The 16,710-nt window shown below is 43.9% G+C and overlaps 1 protein-coding gene across 1 annotated transcript; it reads left to right on the top strand.

Annotated features, from left to right (window-relative positions):
- The first annotated feature begins 360 nt into the window (after positions 1 to 360).
- Positions 361 to 16,405, top strand: LOC144732912 (transketolase-like). The gene is made up of 14 exons (XM_078614577.1): positions 361 to 519; positions 2,546 to 2,663; positions 6,041 to 6,154; positions 7,478 to 7,575; positions 7,967 to 8,158; positions 8,572 to 8,699; positions 10,410 to 10,603; positions 11,062 to 11,226; positions 12,016 to 12,172; positions 12,953 to 13,083; positions 13,702 to 13,785; positions 14,298 to 14,394; positions 14,671 to 14,790; positions 15,729 to 16,405. The coding sequence occupies exons 1-14, from the start codon at positions 413 to 415 to the stop codon at positions 15,902 to 15,904; spliced, it is 1,881 nt and encodes a 626-aa protein (XP_078470703.1). The 5' UTR covers positions 361 to 412; the 3' UTR covers positions 15,905 to 16,405.
- Positions 16,406 to 16,710: the final 305 nt, after the last annotated feature.

Below are 16,710 nucleotides of genomic sequence, written 5' to 3'. Positions count from 1 at the left end.
CTTAACACCTGTTTCATTGCCAGAAAGGGTAAAACATATTCTCAGATGTTTTTTATAACAAGCATGCGTTCACATTAAACAACAACCACAACAACAATTCCGCGAAAAATTCTGCATTCTTGAGGGTTCTTCCAGAAGAGGTGGATTATTCCGGAAGATCCCGTGGCATTTCAGATCGCCACGAGCCAAAGCGGTCGCGAGCGAAAGAAGCCCAAAAAAACGCGGAGGCTCTTCCTGCGCGCGGTGCTTTGCCCGCCTCCCTCTACACAAGGGCCGGGGGGGGGAGGGCTGCGCTAGAGACCCAAAAAATCGCGGAGGCTCTTCCTGGGCGCGGTGCTTTGCCCGCCTCCCCTTTATAAAAGGGCCGGGGGGGGGGGCACGTTGAGGCTGCAGCAGCAAAGCAATCGAGGCAATGGCGGCACAACGACTCCCGAGCGGCGAGAAGCTGCAGGCGCTGAGGGACACCGCCAATCGCCTGCGAATCCACTCCATCCGAGCGACCTGCGCCTCCAACTCGGGGTCGGTGGCATCGCGAGACTGTGGCGAGCGCGCCGCGGTCGATATCGCGCGGTGAAAGCGTCGTCGCCGTCCGTGGCTGATACAAAAAAAAGAGTCGAGGGTTTTTAAGTGAAATGAGGGCTGGCCGCGTGAAATGCCTTAAATTCCCAGCAGTGGCCCAGACGGTGATGATGGAGGCCAAACATCCTAAGCCTCGCTCGCTGTGTGCACCTGCCGTCTGTATGTCGCTCGTGGGCAATTGAATTAGCGCCAGTGGGCTTAGTGTAAGAATTTGGGTTATGTGGCTTTTAAAAATGTCGTAGTTAAACGCCTGCGCCCGCCGATTTTTGAACACGAGTGGCTGCAATCGCCGTGCTGTACAGTAATGCGACGTTAGAGTCGTGTTCGTGTAAACTGCGTTTGTGTGAAAATAATGCAACTTCTCGTTTCCTGGCAAGCCTGTTAAGGCAATTGTCCAGATTATAGTACCGTGGTTACACTTTTTTGTGTAATAGTTGACCCTTTGCTGACTTTTTAATTGATATCGGCCACGTGCCGTAGCTAATAAGCACTGTTACGCGAATGTGCATTTTTTTATTGCTAATTATCACCAATGTCACGGTCTCAATTTTGTTTTACGAATGATTGTAATTGCATTTTGGAGACGGAGGGGAAACGCAATGGATTTCAGAAAGCACGCGGGTTTGCTTCCATCGTGACACAAGAATTACTGTAGCTGGGGCAGAGATGTTCAAAGAAGAGGCGACGGTAAAGATTCGTGTCGGGTGGAGCTCGTCCTAGGACCCTCCACCAGGAGATGGAGCGATGTGAAAGCGATTAAATCGGCCTGCGCCCATGCATTTGCTTGGATGGTTGGCATCTGCAGGATCGTGAGATGGCTCAGGTGGGAGGCCCATCGTCCAGCAGTGGATTAGAGCATGGCTTGTGGCTTCTAGATTGTACCTTCGTGCGAATTCGCATCTCGATTTCGCGTCTGTGTGGAGTGACGAGTCATTTTGGGTTTCCTTGTGGAAGTTGGGGATGTAGTAGCACAGGGGTTTTGTAAGGTTAACGCAAACATAATTTGAGTACATCTGACTTTTAACCCGTTCTGTCGAAATATTTGGTGGGCTTGTCTGAGCATGATAACATTTCAACGTACAGTTTTGATGAACCAGCTTTAAAGTACAGTATATAAACACGTCCGGCATGATCCGGCAATGAGTTTACAGAGGGCGGTGCGCGTGCAAAGGTCTTGTTTTTACCGTATTAAAGCGTTTGTAAAGCGGGTTTTTTCCCTCCGCCTATATCCCTTCCGAACCAGTGTTTTTGCAGTAGTTTTCGCCTAACCAGCCCAAATTCTTGGCTGCTTTAAATGTTCTTATATCGTCAAAAGAACGTTGCGAGTTGAACTAAAGCTGCCGCATTGCTTTACCGCAGCCAGGAAGGAGCCTTCCGCTAACACTGGGCCCGTTCAATGCAGTACAGAACCATTAAAGTTTAATTCGTATCATACTCTTGAGTCTTTCGGTAAAGTCATGTAGATTGAAAAATAATAAAAAAAAAATCACGACGTTTTGATCGCAACAAAAGCAATCGTCTTTAGGTGAAAAAATACAGCAGGCGGGACTGCTGAGGCAGGAAGAAATGTCAAGATTTAATTTGTATAATTTTAAAGAAATCCTCATCTAAAATCCCTATCACAGTTGTTGCTATCATTGACATGAGTATCCATTTGGTTCCCTCGTTGCATTACATAATATACGAGAGGTAATGTTTGTTGCATGACCGTTAAAGCATGTTTTTAATTCCCAGTGCTGGAAATGCAACCTTTTTGAGAACCCGGTTTCATGGCAGGCGACTGCCTTGATTTGAACCCCCAGGAATTTCGGCAGTGCCAGCTTGGGTGCTCTTGACCCCTCTCCTGAGCTGCCCTGGCCATCCATCTCCTGCACACTGCCTGCAACCCCCTTGTTGACCGATGTTGAAAACTCATTTCAGTCTTGCTTGTGTTTTGTTGTTGTTGCCCTGTTCCTGTTCTGCACAGCCACCCAACATCATGCTGCAGTGCTGCAGAGATAATGTCCACGCTCTTCTTCTACGGCATGAAGTATAAGGCGGATGACCCCGGCAATGTCAATAACGACCGCTTTGTGCTATCCAAGGTGCTGTCACGAACAGGCGTTTTTGCTTCGAAGTATTGGTGTCACGGTGTAAATGCTGTTTGATAGTTTGCTTTAAAGGCAGTGTGTGAAATATTACAATGCAATTGGTTCTCTTATGTTGCATGTAAATACGACTCGAGATACATGCAAAGTTTGCATTTTGGCTAATTTGGCAGACAAAGCACATAAACTTTATAAACCAGATGGTTAAAATGGGACAAAGAATCAATTCTTATATCGTTACCCAATTATTAAATCGCCAGCGGTGTAAAGTGACGCATGCCAAAAATACAAACTTAATTTGTTCAAAATACTTTGTGGTGCAGTTGTCGTGTTTTACTCGCTCTGAATCCTGGAGTGCAAATCTCCCTGGGAGTCAACTTCCTACCATATTTAACACGTAGGCTTCCGTGACCAATGTCATCCATACTAGAGGTTTTTTGGGTTGGATCGCGTAAATATATGAATGTGTCATTAAAACCTGCCACCACCTGACATAGCCAACTAGTAAGGCTTGGCTCTCCAACACACTGGTGTGCAGTACTAGTGGCGAATTGGCCACGTTCTGTTTATGTGACAACCCTTGCTAGTTGGCCGTGTCGGGTGGTGGCGGGTTTTAACGACACGTGTTCCTACCATATCTCACCAAGGTTGCTAAAATAGTACCACTCTTATGCAGACTAGGGCTTGTCATGGGAATTGATTTTCCACCACTGGTTCAAAAACAGTAAGTGCCTCTCAAAAATGCTCGTTTGCACTGATATATTTTAGATACGAGCACTTAAAGATCATTGGAATATATGTTTGCATGGAATAAGAACGTATGTAGTGTTATATATTTGTTTTAGTTATGGGAGCTGATGGTTTGTCATTGTACTATTATGCAATGCACAATGACTTGCTGGTTTCGGGCACTTATTGGCTTGTTAAATGACTTGGCAAACCGTGCTCAGGGTGTGGCAGCCAAGTGAACTGCATAGGTATGTCGTGCTGTTTGGACACTCCTCCAGACCCACAGTTTTTCATCATTAGGCTTTAAAATAGACCATAGCCGTTTATTCATCAATTTGTAGACGGAGCTAAACAATACTGGGAAGAATATAAATTTAAATCTATTTTAAAATTTCAAATGAGCCTTTAAACATTGCCATTCCGCTGCAGCACAAAGAATATTTATGGAAAAGTAATGGACATGCATCTATTTGCTCCCTGGCGATTCAACAACTTGTCAAGATTCGAGTGTGCGATGGATTTTCTCAATTTTTACACATTTATATTCTGTCTCGCTCAATTTCACTCCCATTTGCCTGCATATAACCTAAGCATGTCATTATCAATTTTAAACGATTATTGCATGTGGTATATGTATATTGAACGTCTTTCACACAGTAATGTAGCCAACTGCGCTAATCGTAGTGTTGTGGTGATGATAATTATTTGAATCTTATTAAAGATCACATTTCCTGGCAAGGTGTTGAGATTTGGATTTGGCATTAGAAAATGTGGAACCCTGGAATGCCTGCTCTTCTCGTTGATGCTGAAAATGTGCACTTTGAACCTTCATTGCAACACTGGAGGGGCTTGACCCATTACCACGGCAGTTTTTGAAAGGTTACAGTTTTCAAATTTAGGATGGATTAATGCCACGATCCTCTCGATGTTTACAGTGGAACTACTGTTGCTTTAATAAAAACTGCCGGCCACAATTCTAATTGAGATGTATTTCCCCCCATTTAAAAAAAAAATCGGCGTTGCACCACCACTTATGAAACCTCATGGATAAAAAGAGCTTGTGTTGCAATGTATTGTATGAGCTGTTGAGGCCTGAATGTTTACTGATCGAAAGATGATCTCGATGTGCCAACCGAGTTATAGAGTACAATTATTTGTATCCATTTATCGAATGGTATGTTTTTGGCATGTTGCTTTGGTTTATCATGAGGGAAATAATGTAACTATTAAAAACAACAGTCTAGGCTATAGAAAGTTACATTTTAATAGAATGTCCTAGTGTTTTGTTCCCACAGAACAACATTGTATTTTTCTTGTTGCCATGTACTTATTGAATCTGAATGGCAGTGATTTTGTCTATCTTGACACTTCCAATAAGCAATGCGATTAAATTAACCCCTTGGGTACTGTTAATTCGGATGTATGTATAATATTTCATTCATAGGTAGAAAATTAAAATAAGTTTGAGTTCATACAGTATTTGCACTTCCCCATTGTGAGACTTCAGTTTGGACTTTATAGATTGTACTGTTATATTGTGCAACACAATTAACCGGAAGCTCTGGTGATATTTGCTTAAACATTTTTTATTAACTACCTTAAAATCAGTGTTTGGAGACTTTCTGTGATTGTCACCAGACATGGTTGAGTTATGCGTGCATTATCAAGGTGGTGGATTATGTACTGTCAATTGGTTTTCCTCTGTCGATTGCAACTCCCCTATGAGTTGTGTACGTTGATTCTTTTTGTGCAGTAAAGCAATGAGAACCTTGATTGGTGGCCGTTTATGTCCTGAGTTTTAGAGGTCATTAACCTGCAGTTAACTTTAGGCTTTGCTCCTGAAGCTGTTTACCAGCTTGCCAACCTCTGAACATAGAAACATTTAAACACTCCCGGCCCATACGAACGAAGTGTCCCATAAATGGTTGTGCCATGCAAAACGAGTTGTCTAGTAGTGTACACGCTTGCCTTTGTAAAGTATTGGGATAAAATAAGTTTTGCCCCACCCTAGGCATGTAACTGAAGATTTAAAAAAATGTATATATTTATAATCTCGTTTCATTTTTTCTGTGAATTGTAGGGTGGTTATTTGCTTTAATGTTATGCCATGTTGCGATTGCTTAAATTAATCCTATATAATTGGCCACTGCATCTGTTGCCACCTGCAAGACAGCTGCCGTAGGGTTTCATTGGGGGTAAAAAAATCTGGTGACAGCAATGCATGACCCTGCATATATGACATCCTTGAGCTTATCACCAGATCCACCTGTTCCCCGAGACCAGACCCATGGGAATTAATGTTGATCCTGCTCCCTGTAGCTTTTTCTTTCAACACGCAAAGTTTTGCCGCAAGACACTTGGCACAGCTGCTGTTTTTTTATTTAAATTGAATTGTCAGCTGAGAAAAGAATGTCACCCGCTTGTTCAGAATTGTTGTAAATTGTTTAACGATTTGTGACTTGCAAGGGAATGATACCAGTGGTTTTTTCGTAGTTTACTTTAAGTATGAAGTGTTAACATTGCTGAAAGCTTAGAGTCTTGGGTTTTCTAACAAATTGAAGTGACAACATTGCAGGAGCCTGGCAAGATGACCAGTGTAGTGATTCTTATCATTTGCTTTACGTTTGTGCTGATTTTTTTTGTAGGGACATGCTGCGCCCGTGCTGTATGCCGCCTGGGCTGAGGCTGGATATATCGCAGAGTCTGACCTCTTGAATCTTCGCAAGATTGATTCTGATCTGGAGGGACATCCTACACCTGTAAGTTCCTTGACACCTCCCCCTGGGAGGGACTGTCTATACTGACGTTTTCACACAGAATGGCCTAAAACACATCTGACATTCATTGCATGTCTGGAGTTCGTGTTGAAATTTGGGACTTAATTTTACTTGTGTAAGCATTAATCTGCTGATATAGCCATACCACCCCATTTGAAAGTTAATTTTGGTGCAGAAAAATTGCAACTGGGCACCTTGCCCCATTCAATCAATCACAGATGCTGATCACCAGTTCTTCTGGGAACAGTTGGGATGGTTTGGCAACACATGATATGGCGTGGCTGGTGTTGCATTTCACAAAGTTCATGTTTCGGTTTAGACCTTGGGGTGTCTGGTCAACGGGTGTGCAGTGGTTCATGTGTAGTGAGTTCAACTGAGTCGCAGATGCACTTCTTGGAGACAACTTGTATTATTAATACAACACACGGGGTAACTGCCCCTTAAGATAACAACCTGTGGTGGTGACCACCAGGCTAACTGCACTAATTACACTAACTAGCTACAATGGACCGGACCACAGCTTGGGTCCAGGTCCACGTGTTGGAGACTCTGTAGGATGTAGAACGTAGATTCTTCAGGATAAACAACAGCAGCCGGTCCCTCTCGGGGAACCCGGCTTGTATCCTCTGTGGCGTGGCTGGGTCCGCCCTTAGCCACGACCACCTTCGAGAATCCTCGAGCAGGATCTCGACCCTGACACATGACCACCCCTAGCCCCTACTTGGGGGCCCTGTGTCGACTTAACCGGTCACGTGTCCTCTGGGGTCAAGCAAGTGCCACGGCCTATAGTAACCCCATTCACGTGGCCGGCACTCTCACCCTATCCTGTAGGGGCTGGCACTGCCCGCAGAGCGTGGTGCCATCCAGCGCTGTCAGTCAGCGCTCACCGAGCCCCTCTAGGGCTGGTACTGAACTCGCATATAAGTGGTGTCCGCGATGTCTATACATCGCACTCTGTGCCTCTAGGGCCGGCATTACACGGTGACATCCGCGATATCACTACACATGCACTGCTGTAATCTTGATGACCTGTTTGATTCCCAGCCTGAACCAACACCTCCCGGCAAGTGCTAACTGGACTTGTCCTAAGGGCTGCCTCCCAGATCAGCTCTGATTTTTTTATTATTAAATAAACAAAAAAAAAATAACTTTTTGTGAGCATCTTATTTTTTGTCAATAAATGTAGCTGAGCATGGAACCGCTCTTATGTGCTGTGCTAACCTTGATGGGTCACTTGCTAACAGAATGTGCCAAAACAGTTTTTAACAACTGAATTATTTGTGCCATGCCATCTTGTACTGCTAGAAACTTTCGTTCGTGGATGTGGCGACGGGCTCCCTGGGTCAAGGGCTTGGCGCTGCCTGTGGGATGGCTTACACTGGGAAGAACTTCGACAAAGCAAGGTCTGCTAATGTCCTGGCATCCTTGAACCTCTGGCAGTGTCAATTTTAAATTATAAGCAGTTTTACACTCAAGGTTGAATGTGTAGCCAGGCTTGAGGATCCATTGCGTTTGGGTCTTTTATAATGCAGCAAAGTAAACCAATTTGCTTCAAGCATTCTCAATTAAAATATGCAAGCATGCTTTAATTTTGTTTACTGCCTCCGTGTTTCTAATTTTAGTGAGCTTTGTCATGTCTGTCGCTGCAAGGGTCCTCTCTTGCAGTGACCTGTGATCTGTGTTGTGCCCACCCTCCCCAAGGGTAAATTGAAACTCCTCGTCTCTTGATGAAGAAAATGTTCCCCATTTGACGTGTAGCACCTTGGCCCTTCTGTCTTGTCATTCCGCCCACAGCTACCGCGTCTACTGCCTCCTTGGCGATGGGGAATCGTCGGAGGGCTCCGTGTGGGAGGCCATGGCCTTTGGTTCCCACTACAACCTGGATAACCTGGTGGCCATCTTCGACGTGAACCGCCTGGGACAGAGCGAGGCTGCCCCCCTGCAGCACAACTTTGACGTCTACAAAAGCCGCTGCGAGGGTTTCGGGTTAGTACTCGGATGTTTGCGTGAAATCTCGCGTGGCATGTTGTTTAAAGGAAGATGTCAACTAAATTTGTCTTTTTTAAACCATTAACTTGGGCTTTATTTTTTTTATTTCTACAGCCAATTGGCATGTAGTCTGCTTTTCTGCCTTTGTGTAGTTTGCTCAAATGAGCTCCTTTAATATTGTGACTATTTAGAGCTCTGACATAAATTTATTAAGTTAATTATCAAGAGGATTAAAAATATTACCCGTTGACTTAATCCGATTAATCGTTATATTTTCTAAACTCCCCGTGTCACCTATTTTGGTTTTATACGTTGCTCAAAATGGTAAGTTATTTTACGATGCCTAAATATAGCTCTTTAAGACTAATTTTGCCCGTTTTGTTTAAATGCCGCCTCGATGGTGGATGCAGATGGAATACGCTGGTGGTGGATGGCCACAGTGTGGAGGAACTCTGCCAGGCCCTGCTGACTGCCAGCCAGACCAAGGGGAAGCCCACGGCCATCATTGCAAAGACCTTCAAAGGAAAGGGCATTCCTGGTGAGTGGTGGGAGCAGTGCAATGTGTTGTTTAAAAAAAAATATGGAAATGAAATGAAAAATGTAAAAGATGTAATTTTATGAGATTATGCACTTTTATGAATTATGCAAATGTAGTTATGCTAATTGGGAACATTTATAAAATAAATGTGTGTTTTTCATGTTAATTGGGTGTAAATATAATATGATCAATCGTAGGTGTGATTAAATGTGTATAAATATTACGTGGAAATGTATGTATATGATCTATGTGCATGTGTGTAGGAGTTTTTGATGCGTGTTAGCTTGTATTATGATCAATAGGTGTGTGTGTAGTTACTTGTATTATTATTATTATTGGCTCGGCTTCATTGTCTAGGGGTGTATTACCAATTGTGATAATACAATGATTCTCGCTTTGACTTTTACTGATTATGTTTTAGTGTAATTATGTCTGGTCTTCGGGTTCAGATCTCGCCGCAGCATACAGTTCTTATAATTAAGATTATTATGCATGAACTTCGGAAGGAACCACTCGCTCTTCTGTGTTAAGCAACTTTAATATCTAAAAACAGTTTAAGATGTCGACTTTTGCTAACCAATATCCAAAATAGTTTTTTTTGGGTTACATCGGAATTGCCACCATAGTACTCCTGTAGATGTCCTACTCATCGGTCCGTACAATTAACCCTCAATGGTTGCGTTGTTAAACTGAGCCATATAACAATAGATGAACTCCTCATAGTAGTGCGACGATAGGAAATTCCTTAAAAAAATAACAATATTCATACGGAACCACGCTAAAGAAACATGTGCCTAATGGCAAAAGTGGACATCAATGAATTCTCGGGCAAGATTCTGTGATTAAAAGAAATATCTGAAAACAATAGTATTCATGTGAATGTGTAGATCTGTAACATAGGTGCTTATACATGTTTAGTGTGTCCATCAATGAGTTCATTGGTTAGATTATGCAATTAATGAAATGTCCCTAACAATAGTGTACGTGCGAGTGTGTAGGTTTGGCTACACGCTTATCAACTGGCTAATGGGACCTCATTGAATTCACGGGCAATATTGTGATTAAATGTAATATCTCACAACAATAGTATCCATGCGAGTGTGTAGACTCGTAACATAAATGCTTATAAATGTTTAGTGTGTCATCAATGAGTTCACTGGTAATATTACGATTTAAACCGGGTTCTCATGTGATGGTTTCAGCTCGTTTGCGTAACGGCTGCTCAAATCATAGTTAAATTTACTTTCACACTTAGTTCAGTGTATTCTAGCTCTTTAGGACTTACATATTCTATTTGGTTTCATTGCAACTAATACCTCCTATACTCAGGCAAGTGGGGGTCCAGAATGCCTAAATTGAGCAAGGATAACTGAAGTTATCTACGAAGTAGTCCTGTAATACCATCTTCCGCCACCCGTTGTCAAACATGGGGCGATGCACTGCTCTGCAATAATTCCAAATATAATTGTTTATAGCTCGTGGGTTAGTAGACAACCCTTCTGTCAATGTTGTTGTTGGTTGAGGGCCTTCTCCATCACTATGCTGATCAGTACCTGGAGTGGAGGTGGGCAGTGTAGATATCGGATCATAGAAATACATTTGCAACAATAGGTTTTGCTTTTTTGACCTTTGCATATCTCGTAGCCCCACAGACGGCACACATGGACTGTAATTGTTAACAAATCCAATTGTTTGTTTAAAATGTGACAGGTGTTGAGGATCAGGACAACTGGCATGGCAAACCCATTCCCAAGGACAAGGTGGAGGAGGTTGTGCAGGTCATTCAGAAGAAGATTTCCAACGCAACGAAGCTGTGTCCAGAACTTCCCACCGAAGATGCACCTGTGGTGGACGTGAGCAACGTCAAACTGTCTTCACCTCCTTCCTACAAACTGGGAGATAAGGCGAGTAGTTGGAGGGGTTTTGCTTGCTGTTAAAAGACTTATTTTTTTGTAAAAAAACATCACCTAAGTATTGGATTTTAGTGACATTTTGCAGGTGCAATTTTATATTCCTACGTGACATTGCTGAACGGGTAGTAGATATTTTCGGCTTGTTCCAGAGGTTTACACAATTAGTCCAGCAGCTGCCCTGGTTAATACTTTGGGTCTATAAACCATGCATTATTTGCTTCAGTGGAAATTAATTATCCCCTGTTAATCAAAAAGAGCAGGTCGAATCTGAAAGTATGTGTAAACTACTTTGTTTGGTAAAACAACATAGCAATATCACCTAATTTAGCAAACTATTGCTGTCTGTGAAATGATATATTTGCGACAGCATTGCGCTCTACGAATGACGCGAATACCCAACGTACTCTCGTAAAATTAACACGAACGAATTTGTCTTTTGCGCACTGCAGATCTCAACGCGCAAGGCGTATGGGGTGGCCCTCAACAAACTTGGCCACGGGAACAGCCACGTCATTGCCCTCGATGGAGACACCAAGAACTCCACCTTCTCCGACATGTTTCGCAAGGACTTCCCTGATCGCTTTATCGAGTGCTTCATTGCCGAGCAGAACATGGTAAAACACGAGGGCTGACATTACATGGGCAGACACTGTGTTTGAAGAGTTTAAAAGTAAAGTCCGTTTTATATTTTTTGATTAACTTGTGGTGCTTTTCTGGCACATCTGCCACAAAAAGGTGTCATTACATCTTTAAACGTGAAAATAAACAGTTCTGTGCAGTTTTTAAAAGAAGCACGTAGTGTCTGTGCGAAGGGTGTTGGGCACCGATATTTCCCTTCCCACATTACTACTTTCTGCATCGTGAAACTAATGTATTTGGATTCATCACAGCCTCTTCGTATTAGACAATGGCCCACAGAAGTGGCTTTTGCATAGCTACTGCTAATGAGCTCCTTTTAAGTGACCTGTGGTCCACAGAAGGGTGAATGGTGCTGTTTTTATCACTGCAGCGTTCTGTTTTGTTTTCTGGATTTAACATCGATTAGTTTAATTAGACGAATTACTGTGTATTTAACTTTGAAACGAAGTGAGCAAACAAAGATAATATTGATCGTGAGTTTAATTCCCCTGCATTACATTTTTTTGTATTTTGAGTGATTTTAATTGAAGATGGCGATGGCCCCAACAGAAGCAGACATTCTCTGACATGAAAGGTTGCCTTGCTGAGATCTGAATAGATGCTTGCTGAGATCTAAACAGATACTTCCATCTCATGAGACGGTGTTGGTTGAGTTGGGATAACAAGATAGAATAAACCTTAGAGCTTACTCAACCTTGTGCCTTTCCAAATTATCCTCTCGGTCAAGAGAAATGATCATTGTCTCCTGATTCCCGTGTGTTTAGGTGAGCGTGGCTATTGGCTGCGCGGCACGTGGTCGCACTGTGCCCTTTGCCAGCACGTTCGCCGCCTTCCTGTCCCGCGCGTACGACCAGATCCGCATGGGTGCAATTTCCCAGACCAACGTCAACTTCTGTGGCTCTCACTGCGGAGTCTCCATCGGTGAGCTGTACTCCCCGTCCCCACCAGTTGCTGTGACATACACTGGTGTCTTCATTCTCACAAAAATAGTGGCCTCAACACTAAACTGTTGTCTGGGCACATAGATGTTCACACCCTCCTTTGTCATAGCAAGGTTAGGCTATGTGGAGAGTTTATATCTCTTAAGCTTGTGCCACAATACTGCAGGTATCGGTATCAAAGTTGAATTTCATATGGTCCTACATACTCATGGTTTCATATCTGAAAGTATTGAGTTTGCCATCTGATCAGGAAAGTGCTAAGTAATTGGATTTTTAACATGTCTACATTTTTCGGGTGCTGTTTTTTTTACTTTCATTGCATTCTAGTGTGTGAACAATTCATAATATTTGTGGGTAGTGGTTAGGGCGGCTATGTTTGATATCAGTAATTTTAATGTATCACCATCTAAAATAGGTCTTTTGTCTTGTTATTTATGCAGTTGGCGTTAGTTTGTTTGTGGAAGTGGTAGTGTAACGGCGCACTGCGCTATGAGCCCAGCAACCCAAGTTTGATTCCAGCTCACCGCCATCACCAGTGACGATTATTTGAACCAGTGCGGGGGTCTCCCTTGGGTCGACACGGCCTCAAATGAGTAACTGCTGCGGTGTGTAAACATCGGCAATTGGGAAACAATGGCGGCCGAGCGTGGTGCTGGCCACCCACCCCCTCGTGCGCCGTGTCGGCCTTCATAGGTGCTCACTAGCAGCACTTTCTGCTACAGTCTAAGGCTATACGAGGGATCTTTGTGTGTGCATACAGGTGAGGATGGGCCCTCTCAGATGGCTTTGGAGGACCTGGCCATGTTCCGCGCCATCCCCACCGCTACCGTGTTCTACCCCTCGGATGGCGTTTCGACCGAACGTGCTGTCGAGCTTTCTGCCAACACCAAGGTTACCCCCCCTCCCCTGCAACTGCAGCCTAGAGCCTGAAGATTAGGGTTAATACCGTAAGAAACAGCATCCCACAATCCCATTGGGGAAGCATACTTAACTGTCTTGGTATTAATTGTAAGAGTTTGCTTTTCGAGCAAGCTGTTACCTGAAATTAATTAGAAGTTTTATTTAATATTATGTTCAACCCAGAATTTTAAAACTAGACTTGAAATGTAAGATTAGGAGAACCAAATTGGTTTCCTTTTTTCATGCCTTTATACGTCACCACGCTGGTAACAGTTTTGATTAAAGGGTGGAACATGACTAGTTCACTTTTCACTTGCCCGGAATGGAACTCTGGTGGCCGAGTTCGTAGTGTAGTGCATTCATAGCTCTACCACTGCTGCACCCAACAATTCGTTACAGCCGACTATTTTGTTATTGTTAATGAGTATTCTTTATAAGGTTTTTGTACACAGCCATTTGGTTGCATAATGTCCACGTATGATCTATCTGGAAAGATAAAAGGAAAAAAATCGAATCTGCCTCCAAGTCCATTTCCATAAGCCTGGCTCTACTCCACAAGTCGTGCGCCACTAACTTGTGTTCCACACCACCGTGCCTCTCGCATGCCAGGGCATCTGCTTCATCCGTAGCAGCCGCCCCGACACGGACATCCTCTACGCCAACGATGAGAAGTTTGAGATCGGCAAGGCCAAGGTGAGAACGGTGCCCGGGAGATTAAAACGTCTCGTTATTGGATGTTGAATGTGAATGAAGTAAATGTTTCCTGTCGTAGAGTGGCCTGGAATTCTCAAGTCACTCCAGTAGGCCTCTATAGTCTCACTAGGGGGGAGGGGGTGGGGGCATCGTTTTTATATTATCTGCAGGGTGTTCACTGCATGTTCAAACTGAAATATAAAAATCGAACTGGAATAAGATGCATTAATGGCCAAAGATACTTTTATGAATGGTTTGTGCTGTCAATGATGTCCTGGCTGAATCCCTGAAATTCTTCTGCTTGCAAACCCAGTTTTATTATGGGCTGCCAAAATCCAATTTTCTATCCTATGGTCACAGCAATGCCAATCCGGAGCCACCCAGCTGCCTTAATTAAGTTGTGATTGTTTAAAAGTTTTCAGATTGCTTTGTCATCTTCCCAAGACACTATAGTGTCTTTGTACTTGCTGAAGTGTGGTCCCGTTGATAACCTGTTTTGTGTTGTCTGGCAGGTGGTGCTGAAGAGTGACAGTGACAAGGTGACGGTTATCGGGGCGGGAGTGACGCTGCACGAGGCTTTGGCGGCCGCTAAGACGCTCGCATCCGAGGGTGAGGCTGTCTAATCTCCTTGCCCATCAACACCAAAATGAATCTATCTTCTTGCTATAATCGGATACAAATGCAGTGCTTTTTAAATGTAATATGTATATCAAATGTACGCATTTAATTAGACTTGCTGCTTTTATGGTGGCTTTATATTCCTTATACATCAATTGGATGTCTTTTTTTATTGGACTACACAAACTAGTCGCTGTGTGCAGTGTGTGCTGTTCACCTTGCTGCTCCGTTCACCCTGTCTGTCCCTCCCCCCGCCGCCCCCCCTAGGTCTGAACGTGCGCGTGATCGACCCGTTCACGATCAAGCCCCTAGACAAGAAGACGATTGTCGAGAACGTAAAGGCCACTGGAGGCCGCGTGGTGGTGGTTGAGGACCACTACCCCGAGGGTGAGCCGTCGCCGCCACTGCAGTGCAGCGGCCTCCCGTGTGTCCACTTGCGCCGGGTCGCTCGCCTCGAGTTTCTGTTGAAACCGTTTCCATGATAACTGCTTTCGTGTTTACACAATTTGTATAAAGGCTGATGCTTTTGTTTTTAAAAGGCCCGTGACAAAATCAACCATAATGCACATATAGGGTTGTTAAGCCAGGAGGTGACCACCATTCATGACAGGTTGTAGTCTATTGGGATATATTTGGACTTTGTAGCAATATGCATTGTACATTATTCACCCAAGCCGTTTACATAACTAACACCCAAGTGGTATACTTGTTTAATTTCATAAACTGTTTCCAAACCTTGCCCTGCTTCAAACTCGTTATTTTAATTGTATATCCCTGCTACTCTCCTGCCACCATTCTTTAAATATGAATTTGTAGCCACAATCGCATTTTTCTCTGACCTATAAATATGGATGAGTAATCCACATGCCTCCCGCAGAGATGAATGTTACTGATGTACCAACTAGTGATGTAATTTACCACGCTGAAGTCTCAAGTCTCATTTGGGATTTTCCCCTGGTATTGTCTGATTTGTACAATAAAATACTCTCAATTGACCAATCTGATCCAAATAAAAAAAATTCCAATGGTGGATTGTTGCTAGCCTTGTATCTTGGATGTGTTCTAAGCAAAGCGCATTGAAAAAGTCAAAAGAGGAAGCGGAGAGAAGGGCGGTAATGGTGAGATGGTGCACCCAAGTCACCAAAACAGGCTTCTTGGGTAGAAAAAAACCCACCCCTATGACATCGAACGATTTAAAAAATGCAGTCTTTATAACAGATCAGATTATTTTAAACGGTGGCAACAACCTGTGCTAGGAACTGAGCCCAATGTCTGCCGCTAACACCGCGTTGTGTGTGACCCCTTTTGCGTGTTTGTGCTGTCAGGGGGCCTGGGCGAGGCGGTGTGCGCTGCCGTGAGCTCCCAGCCCGGCATTGTGGTGCGCCACCTGGCCGTGCCACGCGTGCCCCAGAGCGGGAAACCCACAGAGCTGCTCGAACTCTTTGGCATCAGCGCCTCGCACATCGTCGCCACCGTCAAGGCCTTCGTCTTGGGAAACTGAAGTAGCGGCGGGCGCTGGTCATCGCGCTGCCCACCCCACACCCTGGCTTTGACACAATTCCATTTTTTTTTGTCACAAGATGAGCCACTCTTTGTAATACAAAGAGGTTGAATGTACGCAGACCATAGCGCTTCTAGTAAACTAAGTTGTCCACATTCCTTGTGCGTTCAGTTTCTACAATCAGGCGAGTCTTGGCGAAATGCAGCTGTTGGTCATTTACCAGTTGGTCTTAATTTGTGTTACGTTTGTGTAGTTGTGCGAGCGCTTGATACTTTTTCAGAAAATGTTTGACCCAAAGGGTGAAATTCCGATACGTTTTTCTGAACTAGACAGATTTGCATCGGACTTGAAATGACCAAGTAGTAAGATTCCACCATTAAACTGTTGTGCCCTGTTAGTCTTCTAGCCCTGCTTGGGGGTGTTTGTGCACTTGCTGTTATTTGGCCTTCAAATGAATAATTTTTGCCCACTGATCAGTGACCAATAAAGTGATTAAGTAATTTTGTTTGTACGTTTTGTGACATTACCTCATGCTTGCAGTCTTACACATTTAAGAGGGGGGGGGGGCTGCATAGGATGCACAGCTTGTTCTATCAATGCTTGTTTGACTTGTGGGAGGAAACTGGAGGTGGTCTGTACACAACTTTGTCCAGTCTGTACGTTGATCTCTTCAGCAGCCTGCAAGCCCCTCTGCGGGGTTGCAAGTTTCACAAATCTGCACGATTCCTCAACCCCTTGACCTCCAGCGCCAGTTTCCTGTGCCCTTGTGCGCCTGGTTTGTGTGGTGCATGTTGATGTGCGAGGTT

Source organism: Lampetra planeri, chromosome 44, assembly GCF_965212315.1.
Source record: "Lampetra planeri chromosome 44, kcLamPlan1.2.h2, whole genome shotgun sequence".
NCBI classification, from domain to species: Eukaryota; Metazoa; Chordata; class Hyperoartia; order Petromyzontiformes; family Petromyzontidae; genus Lampetra; species Lampetra planeri.
This window is presented reverse-complemented; position numbering and strand designations above follow the sequence as displayed.